The sequence below is a fragment of the Oryza sativa genome, chromosome 6 (genome assembly GCF_034140825.1).
Source record: "Oryza sativa Japonica Group chromosome 6, ASM3414082v1".
In the NCBI taxonomy this organism is placed as follows: domain Eukaryota; kingdom Viridiplantae; phylum Streptophyta; class Magnoliopsida; order Poales; family Poaceae; genus Oryza; species Oryza sativa.
This window is the reverse complement of record NC_089040.1, coordinates 3402439-3430184: the sequence shown is the minus strand read 5'-3', so window position 1 is coordinate 3430184 and position 27746 is coordinate 3402439. Positions and strand designations below refer to the sequence as shown.

General features: G+C 39.7%; 4 protein-coding genes and 1 long non-coding RNA gene across 5 annotated transcripts; 4 read left to right on the top strand and 1 right to left on the bottom strand.

Moving 5' to 3' along the window:
• The first annotated feature begins 555 nt into the window (after positions 1 to 555).
• On the top strand, positions 556 to 3762 carry LOC4340228 (serine/threonine-protein phosphatase PP1). The gene is made up of 3 exons (XM_015787823.3): positions 556 to 886; positions 1728 to 2287; positions 3103 to 3762. Exons 1-3 carry the CDS (start codon positions 709 to 711, stop codon positions 3331 to 3333), a joined length of 969 nt encoding a protein of 322 aa, XP_015643309.1. The 5' UTR covers positions 556 to 708; the 3' UTR covers positions 3334 to 3762.
• A 2809-nt stretch (positions 3763 to 6571) lies between these two features.
• Positions 6572 to 17402, top strand: LOC4340227 (E4 SUMO-protein ligase PIAL1). The gene is made up of 16 exons (XM_015787822.3): positions 6572 to 6909; positions 7050 to 7122; positions 8312 to 8377; positions 9939 to 10004; positions 10152 to 10234; positions 11178 to 11229; positions 12437 to 12502; positions 13103 to 13170; positions 13251 to 13299; positions 13391 to 13475; positions 13556 to 13654; positions 13751 to 13802; positions 14223 to 14274; positions 14358 to 14474; positions 14553 to 15410; positions 16468 to 17402. Exons 1-16 carry the CDS (start codon positions 6695 to 6697, stop codon positions 17083 to 17085), a joined length of 2619 nt encoding a protein of 872 aa, XP_015643308.1. The 5' UTR covers positions 6572 to 6694; the 3' UTR covers positions 17086 to 17402.
• On the bottom strand, positions 9220 to 12079 carry LOC136357073 (uncharacterized). The gene is made up of 2 exons (XR_010742125.1): positions 11952 to 12079; positions 9220 to 9716 (listed from the first exon to the last, which is right to left on the bottom strand). It is a non-coding gene; the product is annotated as an uncharacterized lncRNA (long non-coding RNA).
• Positions 17403 to 21665: 4263 nt separating the features above from the next.
• On the top strand, positions 21666 to 22226 carry LOC136351071 (disease resistance protein PIK6-NP-like). Its single transcript, XM_066311442.1, has one exon. The coding sequence runs from the start codon at positions 21666 to 21668 to the stop codon at positions 22224 to 22226; it is 561 nt and encodes a 186-aa protein (XP_066167539.1).
• A 36-nt stretch (positions 22227 to 22262) lies between these two features.
• On the top strand, positions 22263 to 26195 carry LOC4340226 (disease resistance protein RGA5-like). Its single transcript, XM_015789029.3, has 3 exons — positions 22263 to 22495; positions 23745 to 25750; positions 25884 to 26195. Exons 1-2 carry the CDS (start codon positions 22263 to 22265, stop codon positions 25702 to 25704), a joined length of 2193 nt encoding a protein of 730 aa, XP_015644515.2. The 3' UTR covers positions 25705 to 25750; positions 25884 to 26195.
• Positions 26196 to 27746: the final 1551 nt, after the last annotated feature.

The following is a 27746-nucleotide window of genomic DNA, read 5'->3' as shown; positions in this document are numbered from 1 at the left end:
ACAACCTCATTAGGCCCCGTTTAGTTCCCCAAAAGTTTTTCCAAAAAACATCACATCGAATCTTTGGACACATGCATGAAGCATTAAATATAGATAAAATGAAAAACTAATTGCACAGTTAGGGGGGAAATCACGAGACGAATCGTTTGAGCCTAATTAGTACATGATTAGCCATAAGTGCTACAGTAACCCACATGTGCTAATGACGGATTAATTAGGCTCAAAAAATTCGTCTCGTGGTTTCCGAGCGAGTTATGAAATTAGTTTTTTCATTCGTGTTCGAAAACCCCTTCCGACATCCGGTCAAACGTCCGATGTGATATCCAAAAATTTTCATTTCGCGAACTAAACGTGCCCTTAGAATCAAAACAAAGCACATAAAATCGAAAAGGTTGATTCTCAGGCCCCATTATTCAAACCAGAAGGGACCCTTCAAACAAGTTTCCTTGACCCATATGCAATGCACCTTGACCAGCCTTTCCCTTTCTCGACCACGGGCCCACCCCCACCCCTTCCCTGGTACAAACCATCGGGTACGCGTCGCAATTCACACCCGATTTTTTCCGTTCGCTCTCCCTCCTCCTCCTCCTCGTCTCCGCCGATCGAAGGAAAACAAAAAGCTAGGGTTTAGCTGCCTCTCTCGCTCGCCATCGCTCGCGGCGACTCGCTGCTAGGGTTTTTGGGTCTCTCTCTCTCTCTCCACCGGCGATGGATGCGGCGGCGCTCGACGACTTGATCCGGCGGCTCCTGGACGCCCGCGGCGGCCGCACGGCGCGCCCCGCGCAGCTCGCCGACGCGGAGATCCGCAAGCTCTGCGCCGCCGCCAAGGACGTCTTCCTCTCCCAGCCCAACCTCCTCGAGCTCGAGGCCCCCATCAAAATCTGCGGTATGTGAGGCCTGCTGCTTCTACCCCCTCCCCTCCCCGCCGCAAAACCCTAGCGAGAAGGGTCGGTCTCCTCGGGTTGTGTTGTTCTTGCGGTATGTGCGGTCGCCTGAGTGATAACGCTGCGTGTCTGGGAAAATATTTGGTGTGTTTTCTGATGCTAATTCGAGGTGTATTTATGGTTCGAAGCGCTTAGACTTGGGTGTTCTTCGAATTTTTGTTGTCATAAACAGCACCGGTGATTTTAGGATGTTGATTCTTTTGGGGAAGATTTATATTGCTTTCGTAGTTGTTGAACTTGAATCTTGATGATGATTGATATGGCTTGGATTGCAGAATTGTCCTCTTTTGGGTGGGGTCAGGGCAGATTGTCAACAGAATATGATTAATCTATATCTTCCTTGCTTTGACTTGCCGATGAAATTTCTAGTTTCAATGAGAATACCGCAGAATTTCTGAAGGTTGATTCAGAGTGTCAAACTTCAGGCTAGTTTTATTGTTATAATGAAGAAACTGTGTTTATATGTCTTCACAATTCTTTAGCCACATTATCTTTTGTTAGCGCTTGGGAGACAAGAATATGTTTTAAAATTGCAGTACATGCTATAGAGGCAAATAAAATTTCCCCGAACAAAAAAAATATCCTGATGCACCTTCATAGAATTATCTTTGTCTACAGCACATCATTGTTCAAGTGTGGCATGAAGAAATTTCATACCAAGATACTAAGCACCTATCACAAATACGCTAAAACTTCTTGTTCTAACTATAAACAATTTGTAACATGTTGTAGAATGTGATTGCATCATGCTTACCATCATTCTGCCTACTTACTCATTGACAGGAGATATCCATGGCCAGTATTCTGATCTTCTTCGGTTATTTGAGTATGGGGGCTTCCCACCAGAGGCAAACTACTTGTTTCTAGGTGATTATGTTGACCGTGGGAAACAGAGTATAGAAACTATATGTCTTCTCCTTGCGTATAAGATTAAGTACCCAGAGAACTTCTTCCTCCTTAGGGGAAACCATGAGTGCGCATCTATCAACCGAATCTACGGATTCTTTGATGAATGCAAAAGGAGGTTTAATGTTCGTATTTGGAAGGTTTTTACTGATTGTTTCAACTGCCTCCCTGTGGCTGCACTTATTGATGACAAGATCCTATGCATGCATGGGGGTTTATCTCCTGACCTAAAGAACATGGACCAGATTCGCAACATTGCCCGCCCAGTTGATGTTCCAGACCATGGTCTCCTGTGTGATCTGTTGTGGTCAGACCCAGATAAAGAAATCGAAGGTTGGGGTGAGAATGACAGGGGTGTATCATACACTTTTGGAGCTGATAAGGTCGCTGAGTTTCTCCAGACACATGATCTAGATCTGATCTGCAGGGCTCACCAGGTATGTTTTGATGGTAATTTTTTTGTACGATTTTCAAGCAAGTAACAGTGGTCTTTCCCCTGTGAGTTCGTTATCATTTCATTGGACTTGAAAGTGCATATTTAATTGTGACATGAGTTGATGTTTCTAAAGTATTTATCTGCTGTATCAAGAACTGTTCAATATCTGATTAAATGATTTTCATCCATCTCTTGAGTTATACAACAAAAGCATGTTCTCCATTTTATTAAAAATCCCCTAACTTATGGTTCTGTAGTTTATTGAAAAAGAAATGGAGAATTTCTATTGTACATCTGTGTGTAGTTTGTATACTACACTTAGGCAATCACCACACAGTAATTCTCTTATCGGCGTCAACATTGCATGAGATATTTTGTATTGTGCTGCAAATCATGTTCAAACCTCTAACTACATACATGCCCTTGCTTGGGGTGAACTTCCCATTGATATTGGATGCATTAGATGATCATTTTGTTCTCATCCTTGTCTATTGTCTGCTCCATTCGTTTTGTTGAGGCCAATGAAATTCAGCATTACAGATTTGGTTAAAATATTCTAAATCAATTTCAGTCAAATTTCTTCTATAATTCAATCTACTCCATGCAATTACTTGTTACAAATACTGATTCCTCCCTTTTCTAGTGTAAGGAAAATTAAATATGTTGGTTTATTCCAATTTGTTTTTGGATATAAGCTGAAATAAATACATGCATCTTTTCTCAGTGAATCTCTGCTGTAGTGAACTATTATTGTTATTATTGAGCGATTGTCTTTATTTACCACTCACTGCTTTGTGCTGGGATCTTCTCTGACAGGTTGTGGAGGATGGCTATGAATTCTTTGCTAAGCGCCAGCTTGTAACCATATTCTCTGCACCCAACTATTGTGGCGAGTTTGACAATGCGGGGGCGATGATGAGCATTGATGATTCTCTTACATGCTCATTCCAGATCCTTAAGCCTTCTGATAAGAAAGGAAAAGCAGGAACCGGAAATATGTCAAAACCTGGAACTCCACCAAGGAAGATAAAAATTAATATTATTTAGGCAGATTCCCACTAATGTGAACTGAGAAATTGTGATGGAGTACTCCTCCAAACTTGTTATTGGAAGATTTTTGGTGCGCATGACACTGTTGAAAAATGTCGACCTGCGTACCTTTGTGTTTTCACTGTCTGATGCAAATCTGTCCTGCCGTTATTCCTGCTGAAAAGAAGATCATACTTCGGCTGTTCGGCAAAAACCATACTTGGAAGCCTTCTTTAACATGGATTACTTATTTCTTCTTGATCTGCTACATAAGTCAGAAACCAGAATATCTGTCAATGGGTAGGCATAGGGAAACTACTAGTCTCATGTAGATTTTGTTCAATGCTGTATGCCATTCACCTGTAAAGTGTGCCTTTGAAAGGGACTGACTGATTAGCTGAAGTCTTTTACTGATGCTGATTGCATAGAATGGTAACTTTTTACCCAGCAGCTGATAGTTAAGTGTCTTTATCTATGTGATAGGTGCTTTGTCATTGCCATTTTAAACAAGCATTTTGGTAAGCTTAAATATTTTCCCAGCTTGGCTAGGTACTTGGGTGAAGTCATGCCCAATCCTGTAGGCTATTTATTATCTTCGAATATAATGATTCGGATACCAAACAGAAGAGGCAAAAGTCGTCGTCCTCGCTGTGGGATGGCGATTTACCCTTGCTTGTTTAAACTAGTTGTTTAGGTAAGCATGGACTTGTTTTTCATGTTTAGCTAGTTACCAGTGATGACATGCCATTGACTAGTATCCCCTTTGTTACCCCTGATTTACTTACACTTGCTGGAACTGTTTGCATCTTGTCTATGACGGTAGCATTTGTACTGTGTTTACTTACTGATGGAGTCTTGTGGCCATTTGAATGGCTCCTTGATACTATAGCCATGGAACATTCTGAATGGTTGTTTAAATGTTAAATTGCCACGTCCAGTCCTAGAAAAAACTAAGTTCTGGGGATGAATCTGTGCTAGTGCTTCTCTAGATTCATCCCTAGAAATTTGGGACGGAGGGCGTAGTGAATAAGCCTGATTATCTTCGTTATCCAGACAAGGTCTTGTTGGGGTTGAGCAGTTGGGAAATTGCATCAACCAAACAACAAAGCTATTGGAGCCTCTCAAGTTTCATGGCTTCTTTGATTGAATGAATTTTGGAGGGTTTTTTTTTTCAGAATTTGAAAATTCCTGCGATGTTTCAAAGGAATCCATAATGATTTTTATACGGAATGGGAAATTGTCGTTCATCTTGAGCATTACAATCTGCTAGCGAAATTCTTAGCAATGTCTAGTACTTTACCCGTCCCAAAAAAAAAAAGGCAACCTAGGATAGGCAACCTAGGATGGGATGTCTAGATTCGTTGTACTATGTTGCCTGTCCAAAAAAAAGGCAACCTAGAAGATGGGATGTCTAGATTCATTGTGTTGTGCTGTTACTATCTAGATTTTTTTTCTTCTTTTTTTTTGGGGGTGGGGGGGGGGGGCGGAGGGAGTAGTGCTGTTACTATCTAGATTTTTTTTCTTCTTTTTTTTGGGGGGGGGGGGGGGCGGAGGGAGTAATCGCCTAGAGTTTTGGATCTTTTTGCTGCAGGTATCCATCTGTATGCCATGGCAATAGGCAACTCTCTCTCTCTCTCCATGACCAGGGTCCCAGGGGTTGAGCATGGTTGAATATCATATCGCCTCTAACCTTCTATTATTACAAAGTATCGAGGATCGATGTCTAACCATATAGGCTTTTTTTTTCTGGAAAATGGGTTATAAAATGTGAGATTGGAAAATATAAATGAGTGGATGGTTATGATTAAATGAGGTGAAATGAACGAAAAGTTAGGCTTTGCTTGGCAAATGGGTAACGAGAGGTGGAATTGGAAAACGGAAATGAGTGAATGGTTAGGATTAAATGATGTGAGATGAATGAATGGTTAGGCTTTGCTTGGCAAATAAGTTATGAAAGGTGGGATTGGAAAATAGAAATGAGTAGATGGTTAGGATTAAACGAGGTGAAATGAATGAATGGTTAGGATTGAACCTTACCCTTGTATGGTTGGAAATATCTTTTTTTCTAAACCTATTTGTCAAACAAACCGAGAAGATGTCAACTGCTACTCCAGATTTACATGGATACACAATGGCAATATATAAAATGTATAATGTCGCATAGATTTTTACATGTAGAGAAGGCAACAAAATATCACAAGTCGCAAATGTACTAGTTGTTGCACTATTCACTAGCCGTTAATATTACAATGGTGCCAAACTATCAAGCGGTTTTTAAAACCCCACATGACTTATTTTTAGGGTAAGAGCCTGGTGTGCTTGAATATGACTCACCGATTGGTGTCATCGCAGTTATTGGTAGCAAGTTTTATGTGACAAATAAGATTGTTTTCGTACATGACGTTTCTTAGTTGTGGTGTACAACAAGCTATGTTTTTGAATTATAGTTCATAAAAATATTTAATTAAGTTATAAAGTCATATGGAAGATCATGATATAAACAAAAGGACTAATAGCTTAGTGTAGGAAAAGCCAGTATGACCCTTGAGCACGTCTAAAATACAGCTCGAGTGATAAAAGAGCAATTTTTAATTCTTGGTGTCAATGTTGCACACGAGAACCATAATTTTAGTGAATAACTAAAGAATCGATATCTACATGCATTTATGCAAAATGAATAAAACTATAACAACCAATTGGCTACAACTTACTACATTGTTGAGTTAAATAACAAACTTGGTTTCATCTATTCTAACATGTCTTTACGTAGACATACTCAGTTACTCTCTTAAAGTAAAACAAAAGTACCACACTACTAATTATCTTAAACATCAATTCTAACATGGAAAATACGCATTTTACATATCGATTACCCCAACTCTTTGATTTCAACGACTATTTTACAACTAAATTGCTCATAAGATCGCTTAGAAACGAACTCGCTGATAAAAAGATAAATCTGACTATATATACTGGATAAAAAAACACAACCAACGTAAAAAACCGTGTGATGAAAAAAAATAGTAACGGAAGTTTTACGTATTTTTTTTATTACGTATAGATTAAAATGTAAGCCTAACTATTAAACCCATAAATCACTTGACAAACAACATTAAACACCTTATTATAAACGAACATTACGCAATTTCCCACCTATAAGTTCAAGGCCAACCGTATCCCATTACAACATTTTTCGCCGTCGAGAGGAAAAAAAGATTTTCTTTTCGTCTTCCCCCGTAGCAGCAGCGAGCCGAGCATCCATCCAAATTCCCAAAAGAGGAAACTACGCTGCGCCACCGACTCTCTCGCCGCCGCACCCTCCTCCCTCCCTCCCTCGCTCGCCTCCGCCGCCGCCTCCGCTGCCTCTCCGGTGGGGGCCATGGCGAGCGCGGCGCCGCTGCCCCCCACGCCGCCGCCATCGCAGCAGCAGCAGCCGCAGCCGCAGGGCAAGGAGCAGCAGCAGCAGATGGCGGTGGCGATGAACGCGCGCCGCCTGGTGATGATCGGGGACCGCCTCAGGACCCACTTCCGCGGCGGCGGCGGGACCGTCCTCGAGCCGCCCGACCTCGCGCACCTCGTCTACGCCTTCGCCAGGTACGCCGCCCAGGGGTTCCCGGCTTCGCCCCCCCCCTCCCTCCCTCCCCTTCTTGTGATTGTTAGGGTTTATGGCCGGCTACCGAGGCCGTTTCGCGGGAGGCGATTGTGTGACCTATTCGCGTTGTTTGCGCTTGCAGAGGGATCGATTTCGCTCTTTCTAGCGGCGATGTTCCTACCGTGGCCAGTGAAATACCCAGCATTTTGAAGAAGGTAAGCGTGTCTCCTCTACCAGACAATTTCCCATTGTTTTTTTTAGTTCGTTCATCTTAATATGGACGTTTATTGTCCAAGTAGGGGAGCAATGGATGCGATAATTGACCGCCGAGAGCTTCATTATTTGCGCAGAATTGCTATTCTTAGTAACGATTTAATGATTTGAATTCATTATCGAAGCAATTATGAAGTAGCTAGAGTTCACATACTATATAAATGGATGTTTTTAAATGTAATAACTTCTACGTTTCATTGCATGCTAATTGTTATTGTGCCCATGGCCCAATGGTGAACCGCATAGTAAAATGACATATCGATCAGAATAGCACATTGGAATTTATTGACGCATGGTAGGTTGGCAAAATCATTCTGGAACCACCAAACTATTTCTTTAAAATTGTCACAGCATCTGCAGTGTGAGGAAAATTTTATAGCTCATAGTTAAATATTGACACGTATGATAATATGGAGAGAGTCTAACTTGGCAAGTGAGGTAATAATTTCCCCCCTTTAAGCAGTACTACAGCTGAGAAAACTACTTTTTTTTTAAAGATAACGAGCAAACCCTTATGTTTTTATTTTCTACGTTCCTAAGAAACTGTTGTGTTTTTCTTGTTTATGTGATTCTTCTGAACTTTAAAAGATGAAGGTATCCTACTATTTGAATGGATAGCCTCCAAAAGAATCAATACGACATATTAATAGTTAAAGCCTCATTTGTCACTGCTCGCAAAAACACACAATTGTAGAAATCCTTGTGTTACATGGCACCTCCTGATTTCCCATATCTCAATTTCCTACTCCATGATTTCCCTTGGTACACTATCTGGTACCTGTGAAATCTGTGATGCCAGCTTTTTCCCTCCAAGGCAGCACTATTTTATTTGATAGTGCCATCTGCCTAGCATCACATTCCCCTTTTACTTGCTGTCGTAAACTAGCATTGGCTGCCTGTCTCCTTAAATGCTAACGACCTTTAAAGTAGCCGGTAGGACTTAACTGTTTCTGTACTTTCCAACTTTGTTATGTGAGGCAATGAACAAATTATTAGTGCAACTACCACCTTTGAGTTTGAACTGTTTATTTTTGGCCTTTTGCACAAAGAGGGCTCCATTTTTTTTAGTGAAGCCAGGTATTCCAATTTAATTGTGTGTTATTGATCGGAAGTTTAATGTTTATTTACCAGGTGTATCTGGTAGGAAAAGATCAATTTCTGCAATCTTCTGTTATGGTGCTAATGATATCATGCAAGGTAAATGCTTCTTCTCAGTCATAGACGAGCTATGGTAAGAGCTTCTTTTAGCCAAAATAATCCAGTCTTTTGATCTTTTTTGGTGTCTGCATACATACCAACAGTTTATTTGTTTCAAACTTTCAATCCAATGTTTGCTCTGCTCAGTGGCGGGGGACGGACAAAAAATGAGGCATGGCAAGGCCGTGAGGGCTAAAATCCTTATCATTCGAGATTGCACTTATAATAGATCAAAGTTCATATTATGAACATGAAACATATAGCGAAAAAACTACAAAGTAATAATATGATATCGAAAAAGCTGCACGCTAAACGAAAACGCTTGATGCAAATATTGTGGATGGAGACTTAGTAATAATATGATATCGAAAAAGCTGCACGCTAAACGAAAACGCTTGATGCAAATATTGTGGATGGAGACTTTAAAAGTAAACTTTTAATAAGAATTTTTTACCATAGGTTACCTACTGTAACAACCGACACCATGCCGCTAGACTGCAGATTCTGCAGTGTCATGGTCTTTGGGCCGGGCATCCTAGGCCCATTGGATAGGATTAGGGTTTGTTAGGATTAGATAAGGTTTGTTAGGATTAGATTAAGGAGTCCTCCATCTATATAAGGAGGGATCCTATCCTAGATCAGTGAAGCATTAGATCAAGATTTATCTCAGTGCCCATCGGCCTGCCTTCTCAGTGCGACGGAGAACGTCGCGCCGTTTAGGTTCAGGACCATTCCTTGTTACTTCATCTACTATAATCCAATCTACCCCCATTCATCCCGATTCTTCTCCACAAATCCTAGATCGTGACATGCAGCTATTCTAATTTCTATGATATAGTATATGATTCTGCATCCAACTTCAATATCTACTAATCCATCAAATACATGAAATTTGGCAAACTACCAATGTTTTATTTAACAGTGATAGATGGATGCTAGAAAATTGGGGTCTTGTTCCTCTATTCCTTGTTTCGTTTCTTTCTTTCATCGAAAAAGCTCCCAACTAAGCTACTGCTGCCTAGCTCCACACGTGAGCGTGGCTCGTACTGCTAGCCGCTGCCGACTTCCGTCCCAGTCTCCAGGATGCAGGCTCACCGGAATGTACGGCGCCGTCGAAGCCATCGCGTCAGCCGCCGTCACAACTTGCTCGATGAGAAACATTAGACAAATACACGACACAAGTGGACCAGCAATGGTTTATGATTTGGCCGCTGTGGCCCAGCGGGAGCGCGGTGAGAGGGGCTGGTACTCGTGGTCGCGGCCGGCACGAGGTATGGTGTGCGCCATGCCTCGCCCTACCGAGCGCTCCGCTGCTGGCTCTGCTTACTACCTTTAATGTCTATACAACAATAACCATCTTAGCTGTTAGTCCTACCCATCAATGTATTTGTTTAGTTTCCAAATGCATACTCATGTTTTATTGCGAGATGTTTCAACAAAAAGTTTTATATGTGATCATATGCCCAAGTTGTACAATTTGTCTTTTTGACCTGATATCTCCCAATGTAATATATCTGCCACCCAAAAAATAAAATAGTAACCTGTGCTTGCTGTTTTGTAGAATGCTTGTTCTGAAAAATGGTTTCAACCCACAGATTGTACTGAAATTCTCAGGATGGCTAATGAGGTGTGTGAAATGTTTTATCCCGTTACTATTAATTATGTTGATTCTTTGTTATGATCACTTTCGTTATTTTGAGTTTATGTTTGTTATGGTAATGGCATGTCCTTCAGATATTAGCTTGCTTAGTCATAATTTTTGCTTTTCATGCAGCTCTCTGGCAAATTCTGCACGCCTGTCAGCCAGCCAGATAATGACAGCACTGTGATCCAAATTATTTCAACAATAATGCCAAGGTAGTGACTATATCTTTCTTTCACACACTTGTGCATGGATAAGAATTTTAAAAAGAGTAAATGCACTTTGGGCCACATATTCTTACCAAAGTTTCACTTTGGACTACCCTTATAGTGATTTTTTTCACTTTGGAATAGGTAGTGTTACCAAATGTTGTATTTGGACCGGGTGGCCAACATGTCAATGAGACTAACCACCTCTCTATTGTCCATTTGTCACTTACATGTGAGCCACCCGGTCCAAAGTGAACATTTGGCAACAGTAACTAGTCCAAAGTGAAAATAAGAATTGTAAGGGTGGTTCAAAGTGAAACTTTGGTAAGAATATGCGGCCCAAAGTGCAATTTACTCTTTGAAAAATATGTTACAAATTTCTTATATGGATTTTATATCCAATAATCAAGATTTTTAAATTCAAAATGACATGTGAAATTTTCTTGTTCAAGGTGACGTGTCAAATCTTCAATAACTGTTTCTTTAAATGTATTATGGGGCTGACTTTTTGATGTGACGTTTGACCATTCGTCGTATTAAAAACTTTTGTACAAACATGCAAATATATGACATGCTTAAAGTACCTTCGATGATAAAACAAGCCTAGTTAGTTTTTTTTTAATAAGAAGAATGGTCAAACATGATGTCCAAAAGTCAACAGCATCATATATTTAAAAACGGAGGTAGTACTTAAGAAGTACATTGAAAGAAACTTGGACTTCAATATTTGAATGCGAAGTCTATATTCCTTTTAAAATAGAACTAGTATATTTCAAAATTTCGAAGATATTAAATTGAAAGTTATATTCTGCGATCTCAGTTAATTAGGTAATTATGTTAGTATTGAGAAGTAATCTAAAGTATTTTAGTCTGTTTATGTACAATATTTTAATTTTCAGTTGAACTAAGGTGATCCTGCTTTTATTTCTGTTCCTCAAAAATCCTATAGGTACTATCCTCAATTGAAGTTTGAACGTCTAGTCACTTCGCTGGAAGCAAAGGTAGTCAATCTGGTGTTGAAGACAAAGTTTCAGAAATTGATCTGATAAATGTTGATGATTCTTTTCTATGCACCAGTTTTTTCGAATTCTTAGATCCTCACCATGGGTTAGGTCCATCCCTATTTTCTGGTGTAGGATGGTTCTATTTTTTGTTTGGTTAGAGGGATGGAACGAACCCTATTTTTTGTTTGGTTTGAGGGATAAAGTGGGATGGAATGGTCCCATCACCTGTTTGGATGGAGGGATGAGGTGGGATAGCTGGATAGAGATACTTCCTCAACTAGAATTGGTGAGGTTACCTCTCACGTGAACGATACATTTTAGCTTCCACAAAAAAATAATAAACTCTCACACTAAAAATACATTCGTAGCAGCCACAAAAATTTAACAAAAACAGAAATATGTTGCCATATCATGCTCAAGCACAAATTAATGATCTCATCACAAATTACTTGCCCACATCACAAACTAATTCTTGCTCACATAAAAAATTGTCTACTGAAGAAATAGATGAAACAAAAATACTACAATATGCTTAAAACTAATCTTATTGATAGCAAGGGACATTCATCTCATGCAAATAAAATCTCACAAGTTTGACAAGAGAGGAGGATGCAAGGACGACCAACAGCTGATGATGAGGACTAGCAACAAGCAACCAGAGACAGATTGATTTGACACAAATGTGAATAAATACATGTAGGGATTCCTATCGCAGTCACCTGCTTTGACGAGGACGAGCGGCTGGAGAGAGAGAGAGAGAGAGCATGGAGGAGGGAGGAGGTTGCATATGCCGCCGGCTCGGGCACGTGGTTGACGCCGCCTCTAGCGCCTATTGCCTCGCCAATATGGATGGAGGGGGAAAAAGGGAAAGAGATAAGAGGTGAATCGGTAGGAGGGATGAGGTTACCGCGTGCATGCGCCTCACGTGACAGCGCTGGCGCGAGGTGGGTTGGCCCAGTCCGGCTGATTTTGGTGGATCAAACAAACCTGGATATTAGTGGAATATTCTATTTTAGGTTCATCCCAACCCATCTACCCCTTCAACCAAACACTTCCGAAAATGGGTTGGCCCCATCCCAACCTTCCAAATCCATCCAACCAAACAGATGCTTAATGTGCAAACATATAACTGATGATCCTCAGATAATAAAGGTTTGTTTTAGGAATGGATACTAATTTTGATGTATTTGTCCATACTCTACAGGTTGGATATGATGTTTTAATGGCCGATTTTTTCATCCATAAGAATGTGCCTCGAGAGGAAAAGATTGTGAGTATCACTGAGTGAAAATATTTATTTTATGCATGCTGTGCTAGTCTTTCCATGTGAGTTTTTTTTTAAAATATATCATGAATCATCATTATAAAGTACAACCCCATGTGTGTTTGTACAATATTTTACATAATATTTACTGTCATGTTCTTTTTTGCATCTGCAAGTGACATAGGCATGGAACCACTGTTTATTTGACTGACTACTTCTATAGGTCATACTCGTTTCTTGTAAAGTAGTTCCTGCTTATGACTATTATCTGTCCTAGTACCTCAAAATCTTTTGAATTGAAATAAATTAAGTTAGCTGTAAAAAACCCCTTTTGAAGTATAGAAGCCAAAGGATATTTTAAATTTCTTTCGAAATAGTTTAAGTTGTCACCAAAACCCACTGGTTGCATATATGGTGGCATGGTCATCTTGTAGCATCTCATATCTACATGCATTTGTGTTTATTACTGAGGGAGTGATTAGATGTGAAAGGACTGTAGTGTCAAAATGGCAGGAGTTTATGACTATTCATTCTGGTACTTCTGTATTTTGTATGCATTATGATGTTATATAAAGTCAACTTTACTAATATTCTTATGTTTTGTAGAATCTAATTGTTGTGCAAAAGGAAGACTTAAATGCCTCATCATGTATTGCAAACCCGCCACATGTGAGGTACATTTCTTTCCTTTCTTTTTTTTACTTTGATGCTTGCGAATGTTAAGCCAAAAAACAATATTACGTTTTATTTTCAGCTTTTTAGTCAATGGAAAAGGCGTGGACAAGAGGACAAATGTTTCAATGGTCAGTGTTGAGTTGACCACATAGTCTTCTGCAACTTGTTAAACTTCAATTACGTTACAACCTAAATTCATGCTTTCAAATTATGTTGCAGGAAACAGGACCCCAGTTCCCCACTGATATTACTAGGATGCTCAAATACGGGGCAAACATCATCCAAGCTATAGGATATTTTAATGGTATGCATGATCATGGTGTTGTGTCTGTTTACTTCTATTTCAATTGTTGAATATTATAAACCAACAGCCTTTTGTTTCAGCTAACTATATCATAGCTGTTGCATTTCTGAATAAATTGGAGTCCTTTGACGCTCCAAACCTAAATGATTATGCACAACCAGTCGCTGCTGATCCTCCTGGTGGGTGAAATTTATTTTTAATCATTTAGTGTATGTCAGCTATTCTATTTTTTGAATTGAAATTTTCATAGATCTGTTTTTTGTTTTTTTTGGTAGATTCTGATTTACTCGAAGGGCCATCTAGAGTTTCCCTGAAGTGCCCCATAAGGTAATGTATTGCACTCTTCATGGAATACAATTTGCTGCGCACTGTGTTTCAACTTTCCCATGTTGGTGAAATTTGCTGCATACACAAGTTCGCCACAAGGGCACAAGGCCTGACCTGTGTTCTTCCATGGATATGGACAAAGAACCTCATAAGAAATTAAGAACTATTCTTTTTTAATACCTAGTTTGGCAAAATCATGTTCTCTGTGTCTAGATGGTGATGTAAAGGTACAACAATGAATTAATTAATTAATGCACACTTAGTGAATTTGGCTGTCTAGAGTCAGTCTAGATTGATGGGGGTTAAGTGAAATTCAGTAACTTAAAATTGTACTTCTATCATTTATTTGAATGAAAAATGTTAGTCAGCTGCTTTCTGATTCTGGCCTGGAAAATATTCATTTGCCATCTCTTGTTGCAGTTTTAGGCGCATAAAAACTCCCATCAAAGGGCGCCTATGCAAACACTATCAGGTATGGTTTTATCATTTTGTTTGTATTCATGGCTTGAGCCTTTTTCTTTCAACAAAAGTAATGACAGAGCATGCATTGTTTAGTGTTTTGATTATGATAATTACATGGAGTTGAACTTGAGGAAGCCGACTTGGCGCTGTCCATTTTGTAATACACCTTCAAACTTCACTGACCTACGGATTGATCAAAAGATGGTCAAGGTAAGTTGTATAATGTATCTGCGCATATACATCATTTCATTATGTTTTGTATGTGATCAGTCTTTATTTTTCCATAAGATATTACAAGAGACTGGAGAAGATACTATTGATGTCCTTGTGTTTGCTGATGGATCTTGGAAAGCCATTTCAACTAATGATGAGAGATCTGATAGACATTCCAGTGACGTCATTCAGCAGAGTAGAGATACTATGGACACTGATGCGACTGCTGATGATGTCATAGATCTGATAAATGAAGACAATGATGGTGATGTGCCAATGAGTTTTACCTCTGCATCAGAAGATGTGAAGCCTTTCTTGAATTGTCAGGATCTATCTGTGGCAGACTATCTTTCGGATTTGCCTATGAACACAGTTTCGCAGGCAGAAGATCTATATGCAGGCGGTGCAAGCCGTGGAAACAATGAACGTGGAAATGCCACTTCAACTTCTGGCCAAAATTCATCACTGCCTTCTACTGGCGGTCTGGGCTCTAGTTCATTCGGGACTTTGGAGTCTATTCTGCCTCATAACATTCTGCACCCTGTTATCACAGATGCAGTCTCTCCTTCTCTTGATACCTCTAATTCTGTAGTTCTGAGACAGCATGTAGCACAAGGAACACGTTCTGATATTGTGCCGTCGCAACCACGAATAGATCCACAGCTTAGATTAGAAATTGCAAGACCTCCTATACCAAGGAATGTCGCGAGAGAACCTACAGGAATTCAGGCTCTGCCAGTGCAACCACAGAGAGTGCGACCAAATATCTACAATTGTCCACCTCCTTTCCCACAATCCAGTCCAGCTTCAGCATATCAAGTACATCAGGTGACAAACGCAGATAGTGTCATTACTGCTATGAGCACTGGTATTGGATCACTATCAAGGGCTCCAGATGCTGCTCCGTTATTGCAACACCAGTCAACACAGCAGGTAAAAATCTTTTCAAGCCACTATATCTTGGTATTTTTGCCAACATAAGGTAGCATTGGTTTATCTTTGAACAGAGTCATGTTACATGTCGCTATAAATTTAAACAGCCCTGTAATCACAGTAGAACTATCTGATGAATTTACTTTCTGTAATACTAATGATAAGCCATCTTAGCTTCACAACCATACTAGTATTATAAAGTGATTTGGAGGCTGAAATATGTTATACTTGGTCCCTGAGCTACTCTATTTCACCCCTTTCAAAAATTATGTTCTATAGTTTTGCCAACTTACTTTCCAAATATATGCACTATATGATGTAAAGTAAAATAAGAAAAAAAAACATAATTATCTTCAACTCTAAAAATTGTATACACGATTGCATGAGGTCAGTTAGCCATCCATACATACACATGTTCTAGTGATGCAATTGTTGAAAAAGATGTTGCAAACACCACGGTGGACAGTACCATACACATGGCTATCCACATCTAGCCACTAAAGATCTTCTAGAGTTCTAGAATGAGGTGTTGTAGAAGTAGATTGCATTATCAACACCCTTCCCCAAAACCCAGCTCCTTTTAAAAGAGTAAAAGGTTTGTTTTATGTAATAGCCCGTTTAATGTTCGCTCATATTTTTGAGATGTTTGAGTATTGACAACATGGTCATCTTATCTTCTCTTTTACTTGGCTCTATTACCTTTTTTATCCTTGTCTCCATTTGAATAGGGGCAAATATTTAACAGGCACTTGAACTACTTCACTATCTTCATTACTCATTTCGTACTGCTTGCTTGCGTACTGCAAATACAAGTAGTGAGTATGTGATGGTACCTGCTGTGATAACTGTCAGCCAGCGAAGTTGGTGCATGACCTAAAATATTGGTTTAGTGGTTTAGTACTGTTGCAGGGTGCCAGCCATCTGTAGTTCATTTTACAATACAAATCGTTGATAAATTGTAGAGAGAAGCAATTCATGATACACGTTTGAATTCTTTTACTTGCATTAAATTTATATCAACAAGCAGTTGTTCACAGAATCACATATTTGTTGACAGGAGATTCGAGCCACGCAAAACTATCATCAAGGCCAGTTCATTGGGCTTACTGCTCCTCAAAATTTCATGGGTACAAGACCGCCGCCAGGAGTCCCAGGACAGGCTATAGGTGCTAATGCCCATGGAGCTCCCCCCGCACAACAGTCCCATCACGTTCATCGGCTAGTGAGCAATCTAATGAATCAACTTGGACAAGCTACAGTGGCTCAACCTTCCACAGCTCCACAGGTCTTGCCATCTCAACCAGGCGGCACAAGTGCAGTCAACCCGCAGATCCGCGGTCATCTTTTCCCTGCGCAACAACGCAGCCAAGCAATGAGACCACAAGCAGTGCCCCGACCTACAATTTCTCAGGCACCACCTCGTGCACAGTCTCCCTTCTTGCCAGCTACTGCTCGGCCTCCGAGCACACCTCCCCCTATCGGAACTTCCGATGATCTTCAGGAGCTTCCTGTGGATGAAAGCTGGCGTCCCACAGGGCAGATGAGAGGGAGCCTGACTGGTGAAGCTTACAGCGTAGCGATTGGACGCTACAACCCCAGTGTGAACATTGCTGGTCAGCAGACAAGTCATGTGACAAGTCAGGCTCGGCCAGCTGGTCCGGATGCGCGCAGGTAATGGTAAGTCAGATAACTATGCATTGCTCATCAAGAAGATTTTGTTGGTGGCTCTGAACTCTGAATCTGCTAAGATAGATGATCTCTCTCCCTAGCTATGTTAGATTGTCGTTAATCTGTTTAGCTTTAGGAGGTTGCGAGAGCCTAGTGAGGGTGCTAACGCGCTAAACTGACTTGCAATGCTGGAACACCGTTTTGTAGCAGTTCCTGTGCTGCTCAACTTACAAGTTAGTTATACAACCCGCGCTGCATATGTACAAAGCCTTATTATGTTGTGTATTGCGGCTATCTTATTATACTCTTTGTCTTATTTGATCATTTCTGTGCTGGATTCTGCCATTTCCTCTCAATACTAAATTACTTATTCATGTCGGATGAAGAGCAGGATTTGTCCATTTTTAAAATGCACGCCACTAAATACTTTCTCTGTCCCATAAAAATCAAATATAGGATTGGATGCGACACATTCTAATACTAGAATGTATGTCCAGATTTATAGTATTAAAATATGTCATCTTGTATTAGGTTGGTTTTTTATTAGACGGAGTTAGGTTAGTTTTTTATTAGACGGAGTGAGTATGCTACCACCTTTACGTGATTCGTGCTCTGCCGACATTTCAAGCCTAATATATAATGAGATCAATCAACCAGATGATGGCCATGAATAACTTCCTCCGTCATAAAATTATACAAAGTAAAGCTATTTCTTCACAAACCCTTTCTATTTTTATCAATCATAATTATTCTCTAATTAATTTTATCTACCTTTTCTTACAAACAATCAGAATCTTCCTTTAATTATTTTCACTTAATTAATAGCTGTACTAACCAAATTTTAGAGATGCTTATATGTTGAGAGATCGTATCATTAGTATCTACGGATCTATTCTCCTTGTCGTCCAAAACTATAGCAATTTTATGAGTTTAAACTTTGTTCAAAATATAATATCTATTCCATTTGTCGTCCAAAATCGATGAGACCAGCTCCTGGATCCTCCTCTTCTTTCTTCACATGGAGCCCACGGATCTGCGTCCACGCCGCTTCAGCTGTCACCGTAGGCAGCAGCTGCAGCTGCAGCAATGCTAGAAGCCCCGGCCCAATCTCCACCAGCACGCATGAGCTCACGCATGCTCCATCAACGGATTGGCTTGTCAACGCTGCTGGAGCCTGGAGGCGTCACCGCGTCAGCCGACGAGGTTGGCTGCGTGCTGTACGGGGTGGCAGTTCGGGGGCGCGCTGCTGGCGGCCGGTGCCCTGGGTCGTTGTCGGTTTGTCGCAGATGGAGAAGCGGCAGGCATGGGATCAAGGATTCAGGGCTAGGATAGGTAGGAGAACTGATACTCCCTCCATAAAAAAAAAAAACAAACCCTAGGTTTCCGTGTCTAACGGTTGACTGTCCGTCTTATATGATTTTTTTTATAATTACTATTTTCATTGTTGTTAGATGATAAAACATGATTAATACTTTATGCGTGACTTGTCTTTTTAATTTTTTTTTTTCATAATTTTTTCAAATAAGACGAACGGTCAAACGTTGAACACGGAAATCCATGGTTTGTCATTTTTTGGGACGGAGGGAGTACATTGTAAGCCCCACCTGTCAGTGGTAGGGGTGGTGACAGAACCACTAGCACCACTACCAACATTTAGGTCCTGTTCTTTTCTCCAACAAGAGTTGGATGAAGATTAATGGTGTCTTTAGTTCACCCTAAAATTGGAAGTTTGGTTGAAATTGAAACGATGTGAAGGAAAAGTTGGAAGTTTCTGTGTGTAGGAAAGTTTTGATGTGATGGAAAAGTTGAAAGTTTGATGAAAAAGTTAGGAACTAAACCAGGCCTAAGATTTTCGTGGCACACATTTCAAACTGCTAAACGTTGCGTTTCGTACGAAAACTTTCTATATGAAAGTTGCTCTAAAATATCATATTAATATATTTTCAAGTTTGTAATAATTAAAACTCAATCAATCATACGTTAATACCACCTCGTTTTGTGAAAAAAATTTAATCTTTATCTTCAGGATAAAAGAACACCATGTATAGATATTGAGTGTAGATTCCAATTCCTTTTTAATCTTCCCTCCAAATTTGGATTAGGACTCCTATTTCTGCTAGGATTAGGATTTTCTCACATTTTAATTCTTTTACATTTTTTTAAACTTGGACTCCATTCAAATTTAAATTAATACTCATATTCCTACTCGGATTTACTCACGTATACTTCCTCCATAAAAAAAAACGAACTTCTAGCGATCAATTTGAAGTTTTGGACGTGGGCTCACGTCCAGATTCATTGCTAGATGGGACAAAGGATGTATATTCCAATTTCTTCTCTAATCTTTTTAAATTTAGGCTTCCTCGAAACTTCACTCCTTTTTCCATATACAAGGAGCTCCCACGCATCACACTGTACCATCAGGACAGAAACCGTGTCTGAGTATCATTTTGAAAGAATGATTATGAATTGACTAAGAACCAATACCATATTTAGAGTTTTTCTGAGAAGACGATTGTGGGTTGGCTTAGGACTGTTATAATGCTCGGAATATTGTCATGAGAGGTTAATTTTATAATGTTTTCAGTAAAAATAGTTATATTGCTTATACAAAAGAGGGGGGGGGGGGGGGGTTTGTGCCCTAATTTGTTTATACTTAGTTTTATTTAGTAGGCCAAATTATTTAGAATGTGTGAGTGTGTTGAGTGGTTTGTTGGAAATATCAATTAAATTTGTGTGTACATGGATTTGTGGAGTACCTGGACTTGTGCAGTTTGCAAGGTGGCTGAAGCATTTTTAACATAGCATGGGATTGGCATCTTAAGATTTTTAATTTTGCAGGCGGATCACTTAAGGTCTCATCTACGAGAATCAGATTTTTTTTTTTCAAACGGAACCTTAAGAGGTCTACATGTGAAAATAAAGATATTTTCGTAGGTGGGCTTCTTTAAGACTCCATTAGTAAAAATTGATTTTCGTAGGCAGGGCTAGAGCTAGGGATTCTCTAGTTATTTTTGCAAGAGGTTACAAGAGGGTATTTTTTTTCCGGCCTAGGAAAATAAAAGTTTGTGTTGGTAAAATCTGTTTTTCTAGTAGTGATTCCCTCCATCCAAAAGTTTAAATATATTTTGTTTTCTAGTTTCTATAAATAAGATAGTCAGTTTTGCAACATGCATGTAATATTTAAATGAATATTTTGTTTTACGATGCTAAATTAAATTATTGATGGGAACCCGAACAACCAGCTTAATACTTATTGGTTACATGCATGTATATAGCTCATTTTTTATTATATGTGGAATAAGTTAATTTCTCCTTGGTTTTGGTGACAGAAAATATGCCTTAGACTTTTGGATGGAGGAAATTCTAACTAATCCTATAAGATAAATATTAGAGCTAACATATATAGTAGATTAGCTATAAGTTTTTTTTACCAAGCGTTTTTGTCTGGTTTATATATACTAAAAGTTATGAACAAATATAAATAAAAAGGAGGAGGACAAAAATAGCACTGCAAGAGTTGTAATCAATCAACAACTATCTTAGGGGATCATTCATTCTACACATATGCAAGAGAACCTCGTTCCGGAAAGTAGACCGCCAGTTATCAAAATAAGGATAAATATTGTGAAAGATCTTCCCATTTTGTTGTTTCTAGATGTGCTAGAAGGCTATGAAAAATATTTCCAAGAAACCTTTCTATTTGAATTGAAGCATTGCCAAGAACACCATTTGGAAGAAATATTCCAGAAAATACCAAGTATATATAATTAGTGCAATTATATTGGAGTATGTGTAAAGCTAGCTTTGCACTTCTTATTTTTCTTGATCTCTCTTCAATAATTCAATACCCCTTCATCCTAAAATATAAGACGTAACCACTTTTTTCATATCTCATGATACAAGACGTGCAATTAACTAGTATATCCCCTTCCTCTAAATTCATATATATTTTTCTAAAATCCTTCACTATCAAGATATCTAATCCCATTAGGTACATGCATTGTATTTATTAGGGTGGTTCAAATGAAGATGTGATAATAATTTTTTCTTCATCTTTGGATTAGTGGTCGTTATGTATATTTTACTACCTCCATATCAGAAAAAAGTTAATTAATCTAATACAGAACGTGATATATTATAATACTACGAATCCGGATATGTATATAAATCTCGATATGTACACGTAATAGAGTTCTGTACCGTACCAGGATAACTTTTTTTTTTTTGGAGTATTAAATTTGCTCCTGGACCTCTAGGAGTGGCTTCCTCGCAGATGTGACCGACAAACCTAACATGGGCGGGCGTGAAAATTTATAGAGGACAAATGGGTGGACATATATAGGGTATCACCAATAAGTTAATAATAACTTTACCCTTCCACGGAACACGTCTCGAAGGAAAATATATCCTATTGGCTCATGAACGTGTACCCTGGCACATAAACACATATCGAGGGAAATTATATCCTCCTGGCTCGATCATGAACGTCAAATCAACCAGAGTTTCATATAAACAACGAGAGTGAGAGTGAGAGTGAGAGCGAGAGAGCAAGGCCATTGGCTTCGATCTGACGCATGAGTCGGCATGGAGGGCGTCCTGGTGAGCGCGGCGACCGGAGTGATGAACTCCGTCCTCGCAAAGCTCACGGCCTTCCTCGGCGAGGAGTACAAGCACGCCAAGGGAGTCCGCGACGACCTCGTCTTCCTCCGGTCCGAGCTGAGCACCATGAATATAGTTCTGCAAAAGCTAGCAGATGTGGATCAGCTCGACGAGCTCAGCAGAGACTGGAGGGACAGGGTGCGGGATCTCGCCTACGACATCGAGGACTGCATCGACCTCTCCGTCCACCGCCTCCGCGGCAGCGCCGGCGAAAGCGGACTCGCTGCCAAGGTGGCGCGCATGGCCAAGAAGATCGGAGCGTTCCGTCAGATCGCGAGTCAGATCCAGAAGCTCAAGGCCCGTGTCGTGGAGGTCAGCGAGCGGCGTAACAGGTACACTCTTCATGGACTTGTACCAACTAGCTCGGATGCTTCCTCCTCGACCAAGGTTGATGTCCGGCTGTGCGCGCTCTGGACGGAAACGAAGCACCTCGTCGGCATCGATGGCCCTAGGGATGACATCATCAGTCGGTTGATGGAGCAGTAGCAGGAGTCGTTGTCATCGGTGCAGCACGGTGTCAGGATGGTATCCATCGTCGGGTGTGCGGGCTTGGGCAAGACCACTCTGGCCAAACAAGTGTACGACAAAATCAAAGGGGAATTCGAGTGCAAGGCCTTTGTTTCGGTGTCTCAGAAACCGAACATAAAGGAGCTTATCCTCAACATTTCTAATCAAGTTGGCAACAAGTCAACAAACATGTCGGATGATGTAGCAAATCTGGTGGATAATCTTAGGGAATATCTCAAGCAAAAAAGGTGCACTCTCATGTTCCGTTTTGTTTTCCGCTGACCTTTCTCGCTTTGCTGCAGAATATAAGGATGGATTTATGTTGAATGTTGTAGAACTTATCTTTTTTAAGGATAGATTTTTTTTGGTTAAATATTGTGAAAATAATGTGAGAAATATAAGTTAGTATGCTTGTATGTTGAGGTTTACAATATAATGAATTGTAGGAGTAATTGCTATGCATACATGATGGGTTTTATATTACTTCCTCCTTTTCATATTATAAGACTTTCTAGCATTGCCCACATTTATATATATATTAATGAATCTAGACATATATGTGTGATTAGATTCATTAACATCTATATGAATATGGACAATGTTAGAAAGTCTTATAACCTGAAACGGAGGGAGTAGGTTCTTAGTAGGTTAATGTTGCATGCTTGCGTTTTAACCTTTAGAGTGTACTAATAACTACTATGCGTACTGTGCTTGCATGTTAAGCTTTAGATGTTTAGTAGGTTGTAACTTTATAGAAAATATAGATTATAGTCTATTTTTTTATCTTTAACTTTGCTTCAAGCCCTATGCATGAACTCAAAATTATATATTCTTAAGTTTTCATCAACACTTTCCTAAACATCCTTCAACTATACAAAACTTGGAACTTAGCTAAAGACTGAAGGAGGCATTAATTTTATTATGTGCTACGATTAATAGACAATAAACACTGCCAAGAAGACCTACTAGTTCAGTTACAAAAATAGTTGGACAAAAACAAAGAAAAAATAAATCCTTTTGCATTTTATTAGTTCAGTTACAGAAAATAGTAGGCTCAAAACAAACAATTATTTGGTTTGTTTTCAACATGAGATAAAAACAAGTGCCCCAGTTTGATGTATTTTGTTCTAAGCACTGAGTGGGCCAAGCTTTCCTAAGTATTTTGCTGTGAGGCAAAGATAGCTCAAATGCTGATGTTGTAATTCTAAGCACTGTTTTTCTTTTCTGGGACACAGAACCCTGATGTATACTTGTTGCGAACCAGAGTAAACTATTGTTTAATGTTATGTAAGCTATAGTTACCTCGTAATACAAAGGGTAAAACCAATTTCAAGAATTTTGTAAATCAACACCCAACCAAACATGTGAGCATGCTTTGAAAATCTAATTCTGGTTCTTTGCAAGGGTATCATTTATAATTTCGGTCCTTTGAAAATCTATACATCAATTATACTTTAATTTTCTTTTCCATGATAAAATTAAAATTACATGTGGCAGGTATATTGTCGTAGTGGATGATATATGGAACCCAGAACCATGGAACTTCATTGGAGAAGCATTGGTCAAAACTAGTCCTGGTAGCATAATAATTTTGACGACACGTGTGAAAGAAGTGGCGATGTCATCTTCATCTTCTCATGGTGGTTTTGTTTATCCGATGAAACATCTCGATGGCGCTCACTCCAAAAGGTTGTTTTACAAAAGAATTTTTGACTGTGAAGAGCAATGTCCTCCTGAATTTGAACAAGCTTCTAAAGAGATACTGGAAAGATGTGATGGTATACCCCTAGCAATCATTTCCATATCCAGCTTCTTGGCTGATCGTCAATCGTTATATCACTGGAATGAGGTAAAAAAAATTATCAGTTCTCCAATACCAGGAAATAAGGATCTTGAGACCATGCAATCAGTGTTAGCACTCAGTTATTACAACCTTCCACATGATTTAAGAAGTTGCCTGTTATACTTGAGTGCATTCCCAGAAGATTGTGAAATTGGAAAGACCCGTTTGGTAAGCAGATGGATTGCAGAAGGATTTATCAATGCAAGACCAGGAGAAAATCTATATGAAGCAGGGCTGAGGTATTTCAATGTGCTGATAAACCAGAGCTTGATCCAACCATGGAATGAGCACTACGGTGAGGTGCTGAGCTGCCGTGTTCACGACGTCATTCTTAATTTCATAGTGTCCAAATCAGTAGAGGAGAACTTTATGACCTTGTTGGATCCGTCTGGTCCTGTACCTTTGCAGCATAGCAACTGCTGCAAGGTTCGTCGCATGTCTCTCCAGGGTAGCTACTGCCAAGAGAAATTTGCCTCGAGCATGAAGTCGATTAAGCCTCATGTCCGGTCACTTGCTTGTTCTATGGACTGCACAGGATTGCATCCTCTATCGGAATTTAAAGTTGCAAGAGTACTGGATCTAGAAGGGTGCGAATCATTGACAAACAACCATCTTGCTAATATAGAAAAGTTAGCCTATTTGAGGTATCTGAGCATTAGCGGAACAGGAGTAAGTGTGCTCCCCGCCAATATTGGGCGTCTCCAGCATTTGGAGACATTAGATATACTAGATACTCAAGTTAAAGAATTACCACCATCCATTGTTCTACTTCAGCAATTGGTTCGTCTGTCTGTCAATTCTGACGTCATGTTCCCTGCAGAAGGTGTTAGCAAGATGCAAGCATTGGAGCAGCTAACAGGTCTCTTGCCCTTCAATCAACCGGTAAGCTTTTTGAAGGAGCTAGGTGAGCTTACCAAGCTGAGAGTACTAGCGGTATCTTGGATTCCTGACCATGTTAGAGATTCTGATGAGGCCCATGCCGAGCATGAAAAGAGCTACGAGAAGATTTTCATCTCCTCACTTAATGCACTGGACAGACATAGCCTTCAATATCTAGATCTGTCTCTTTATTATTCTTATTCGGATATAGCTGCAAAACGCTTCTTGTTTGATTCGTGGTTCCCTTCCCTAAAAAACCTCCGGAGATTGAGCATTGTAAACGGGTTCAAGACGACAACCATTCCAAGTTGGATTCGCCTTGCTGCCAAGCTTGAGAAATTAGAGCTCAGTAAAGCATATGTTACTCAGGACGATCTCGAAATGCTTGGAGACCTGAAAGCTCTCGAATATCTTGCCCTTCCCTTTTCAGACACACAAGGATCATGGCTCACCATCAGCAACCATGGTTTCCGATGTCTCAAGTTTGCCTTTCTTTGCAACGTGTTGTTTATGCATGATTCCATGCCTAATCTGAAGGACCTCCACATTGGCATTAGATTGAATGTGGTTGGTGAGAATGATTCCTTCCAGCACCTCCCCAACACCCTCTGCAGAGTCCATGCCTGGATTTCTGGCAATCTAGATGCGGTCTCAAAACTGAAAGAAAAAATCTTGAACATTGCGAACACACATCCCAACCGTCCCTCACTCACGACTGCGACATACATTCAGTAGCACTAGAGGTGGAGCAGCGAAAAACAGAAGCGTCAATGAGCCGCAGGTAATTAACTTGCTCCTTCCTTCTAAGTGATAATTTGTTGCCAGATAATATAATTTGCTCCCCAGCTTGCTCCTTGTTTCATTTACCTTTTCCATGAACACCACTGATTGGTCTTCCTTGCTCAATGGAACAGGACGATGGCTTTTGCATCAATGGCTACCTTGGCTTGGTCCTGGAGTTGGCACAGCATTTGTGTTTCATCTCTACCATTTTTACTCAGTTGCATAATTACCATTTTCAAACTTGTTCACTTGTTTCAATTTTCATGTATTTGAATAAGCACGCTACGTTTGGTTGCTCCTCTAGCCCCATATGTTATGGTTTGCTAGCTCTATCCATTAATTAAACTGGAGTAAAATGCACCAGTGGTATCACAACTTGCGAGGTAGGTGCAGTTTAGTCACTCATCTTACAAATTGCTTAAATAAGTCACTCATCTTGCTTCGATGGTGCAAATCTTACCAAATACATTGTCACATGGATTAGTTGTTTTTAAATTGCAGGCCATATCGACCTAACATCATGCATTTTTTAGCCATGTGGACAGGGCAAGCATTAAAATTACAAATTAACACTCATATGCTACTACTCCTACTTTTAATAAAAATGACCATATTGTACTTAGCAATCAATAACAAAAATCATCTTTAATTGGATTTTACTACCGGCAGCATTGCATGTTGGTTTATTTATGGATTGTGTGACCATGTTTCCAAAACAAATTAATATAGCATATAATTTCATTACGAATAACCCAACGGCATATGTTTTATGTGATTTGCACCCCTTAAGACAAGATGAGTGACTTGGTTAAGCATTTTACAAGATGGGTGACTAAATTACACCCACCTCACAAGTTGTGGTACTAATGGTGCATTTTACTCAAACTGGCATGCGTTTATGTAATGCGGACCTATGGGTTGCGACAAAATAGTACTCTCTCCTTCCCTAAATATTTGACGCCGTTGACTTTTTTAAATATATTTGACTGTTCGTCTTATTCAAAAACTTTTGTAAAATATGTAAAACTAAATGTATACATAAAAGTATATTTAACAATGAATCAAACGATATGAAAATAATTAATAATTACTTAAATTTTTTGAATAAGATGAATGGTCAAACATGTGTAAAAAAATGAACGGCGTCAAATATTTAGGGACGGAGGGAGTATATATAAGCTGTGTAATTCCTTTTTGTTATGATTTCATTCACGTGCTTTCCTTTTCGCGAATGCATTCACGTGCTTTCTATATCGTGCACATTTGGTCGATTATTTAAAGGCAATAATTAATTAAAATGTATGGAGTGGTTTTTTTTGGAGAAGAGGCAATTTGCACCCTTATCAATTATCCGAAGGCTGGCTTTTTGAAAATGGGGTAGTTTGCACCCTTAATCATCCGAAGACAAAAGAATGAAATTGATGTGGCGTCATGAGGAGAGAGAATTTAATATTAATTACACTTAATGAGAATCAACTTTATAAGAATAGACTTACTATGAATCTTATTTCAGAGTTAAGTTGGTCAAGTGCCATGAAAATATATCAGTCTTTCTCTTGCTTGGTTGTCTTGTTGAGAGAGAAACCATGTTTTCTTTTTTGATTACACAGAAGACAAACATGCACAAACCTGTAAATACCGGAGAATTTAACTATTTGCCACTATTGCGTTTGGCACTTATCTAAATACCCCTATTAGATTTGTACTTTTTTTTTTTTGCCCTTCTTAGGTGATGGCTTCTTAACAATTTGCCACTTTTGCCTACGTGGCGTACCACCGTGGCTTGCAACCCAAAAAGCAGTGTGGGACCCACAAGTCAGCTTCTATCCCCTTCCCTTCATCTTCCTCCTCGGCTCCTCGCTCATCCTCCAGCTCGCCGACGGGGAGCAGCCCCCTCCTAGTCCGGCATCCCTCACTGCCTCCCTCTGAGCCCGACGCCGGCGAGCTCCCACGCGCACACCTCCCTCCACAACCTTCCTCCCTACCTCCCTCCA

Excerpts from the sequence above, each read along its gene's own strand:
- LOC4340228 (XM_015787823.3), top strand. The coding sequence starts at position 709 with ATGGATGCGGCGGCGCTCGACGACTTGATCCGGCGGCTCCTGGACGCC. Across the intron at positions 887-1,727 it reads GGCCCCCATCAAAATCTGCG|GAGATATCCATGGCCAGTAT; the intron begins GTATGTGAGGCC and ends ACTCATTGACAG. Across the intron at positions 2,288-3,102 it reads TGATCTGCAGGGCTCACCAG|GTTGTGGAGGATGGCTATGA; the intron begins GTATGTTTTGAT and ends CTTCTCTGACAG.
- LOC4340227 (XM_015787822.3), top strand. The coding sequence starts at position 6,695 with ATGGCGAGCGCGGCGCCGCTGCCCCCCACGCCGCCGCCATCGCAGCAG. Across the intron at positions 8,378-9,938 it reads TGCTAATGATATCATGCAAG|AATGCTTGTTCTGAAAAATG; the intron begins GTAAATGCTTCT and ends GCTGTTTTGTAG. Across the intron at positions 15,411-16,467 it reads AACACCAGTCAACACAGCAG|GAGATTCGAGCCACGCAAAA; the intron begins GTAAAAATCTTT and ends ATTTGTTGACAG.
- LOC136351071 (XM_066311442.1), top strand. The coding sequence starts at position 21,666 with ATGGAGGGCGTCCTGGTGAGCGCGGCGACCGGAGTGATGAACTCCGTC.
- LOC4340226 (XM_015789029.3), top strand. The coding sequence starts at position 22,263 with ATGGTATCCATCGTCGGGTGTGCGGGCTTGGGCAAGACCACTCTGGCC. Across the intron at positions 22,496-23,744 it reads GAATATCTCAAGCAAAAAAG|GTATATTGTCGTAGTGGATG; the intron begins GTGCACTCTCAT and ends TACATGTGGCAG.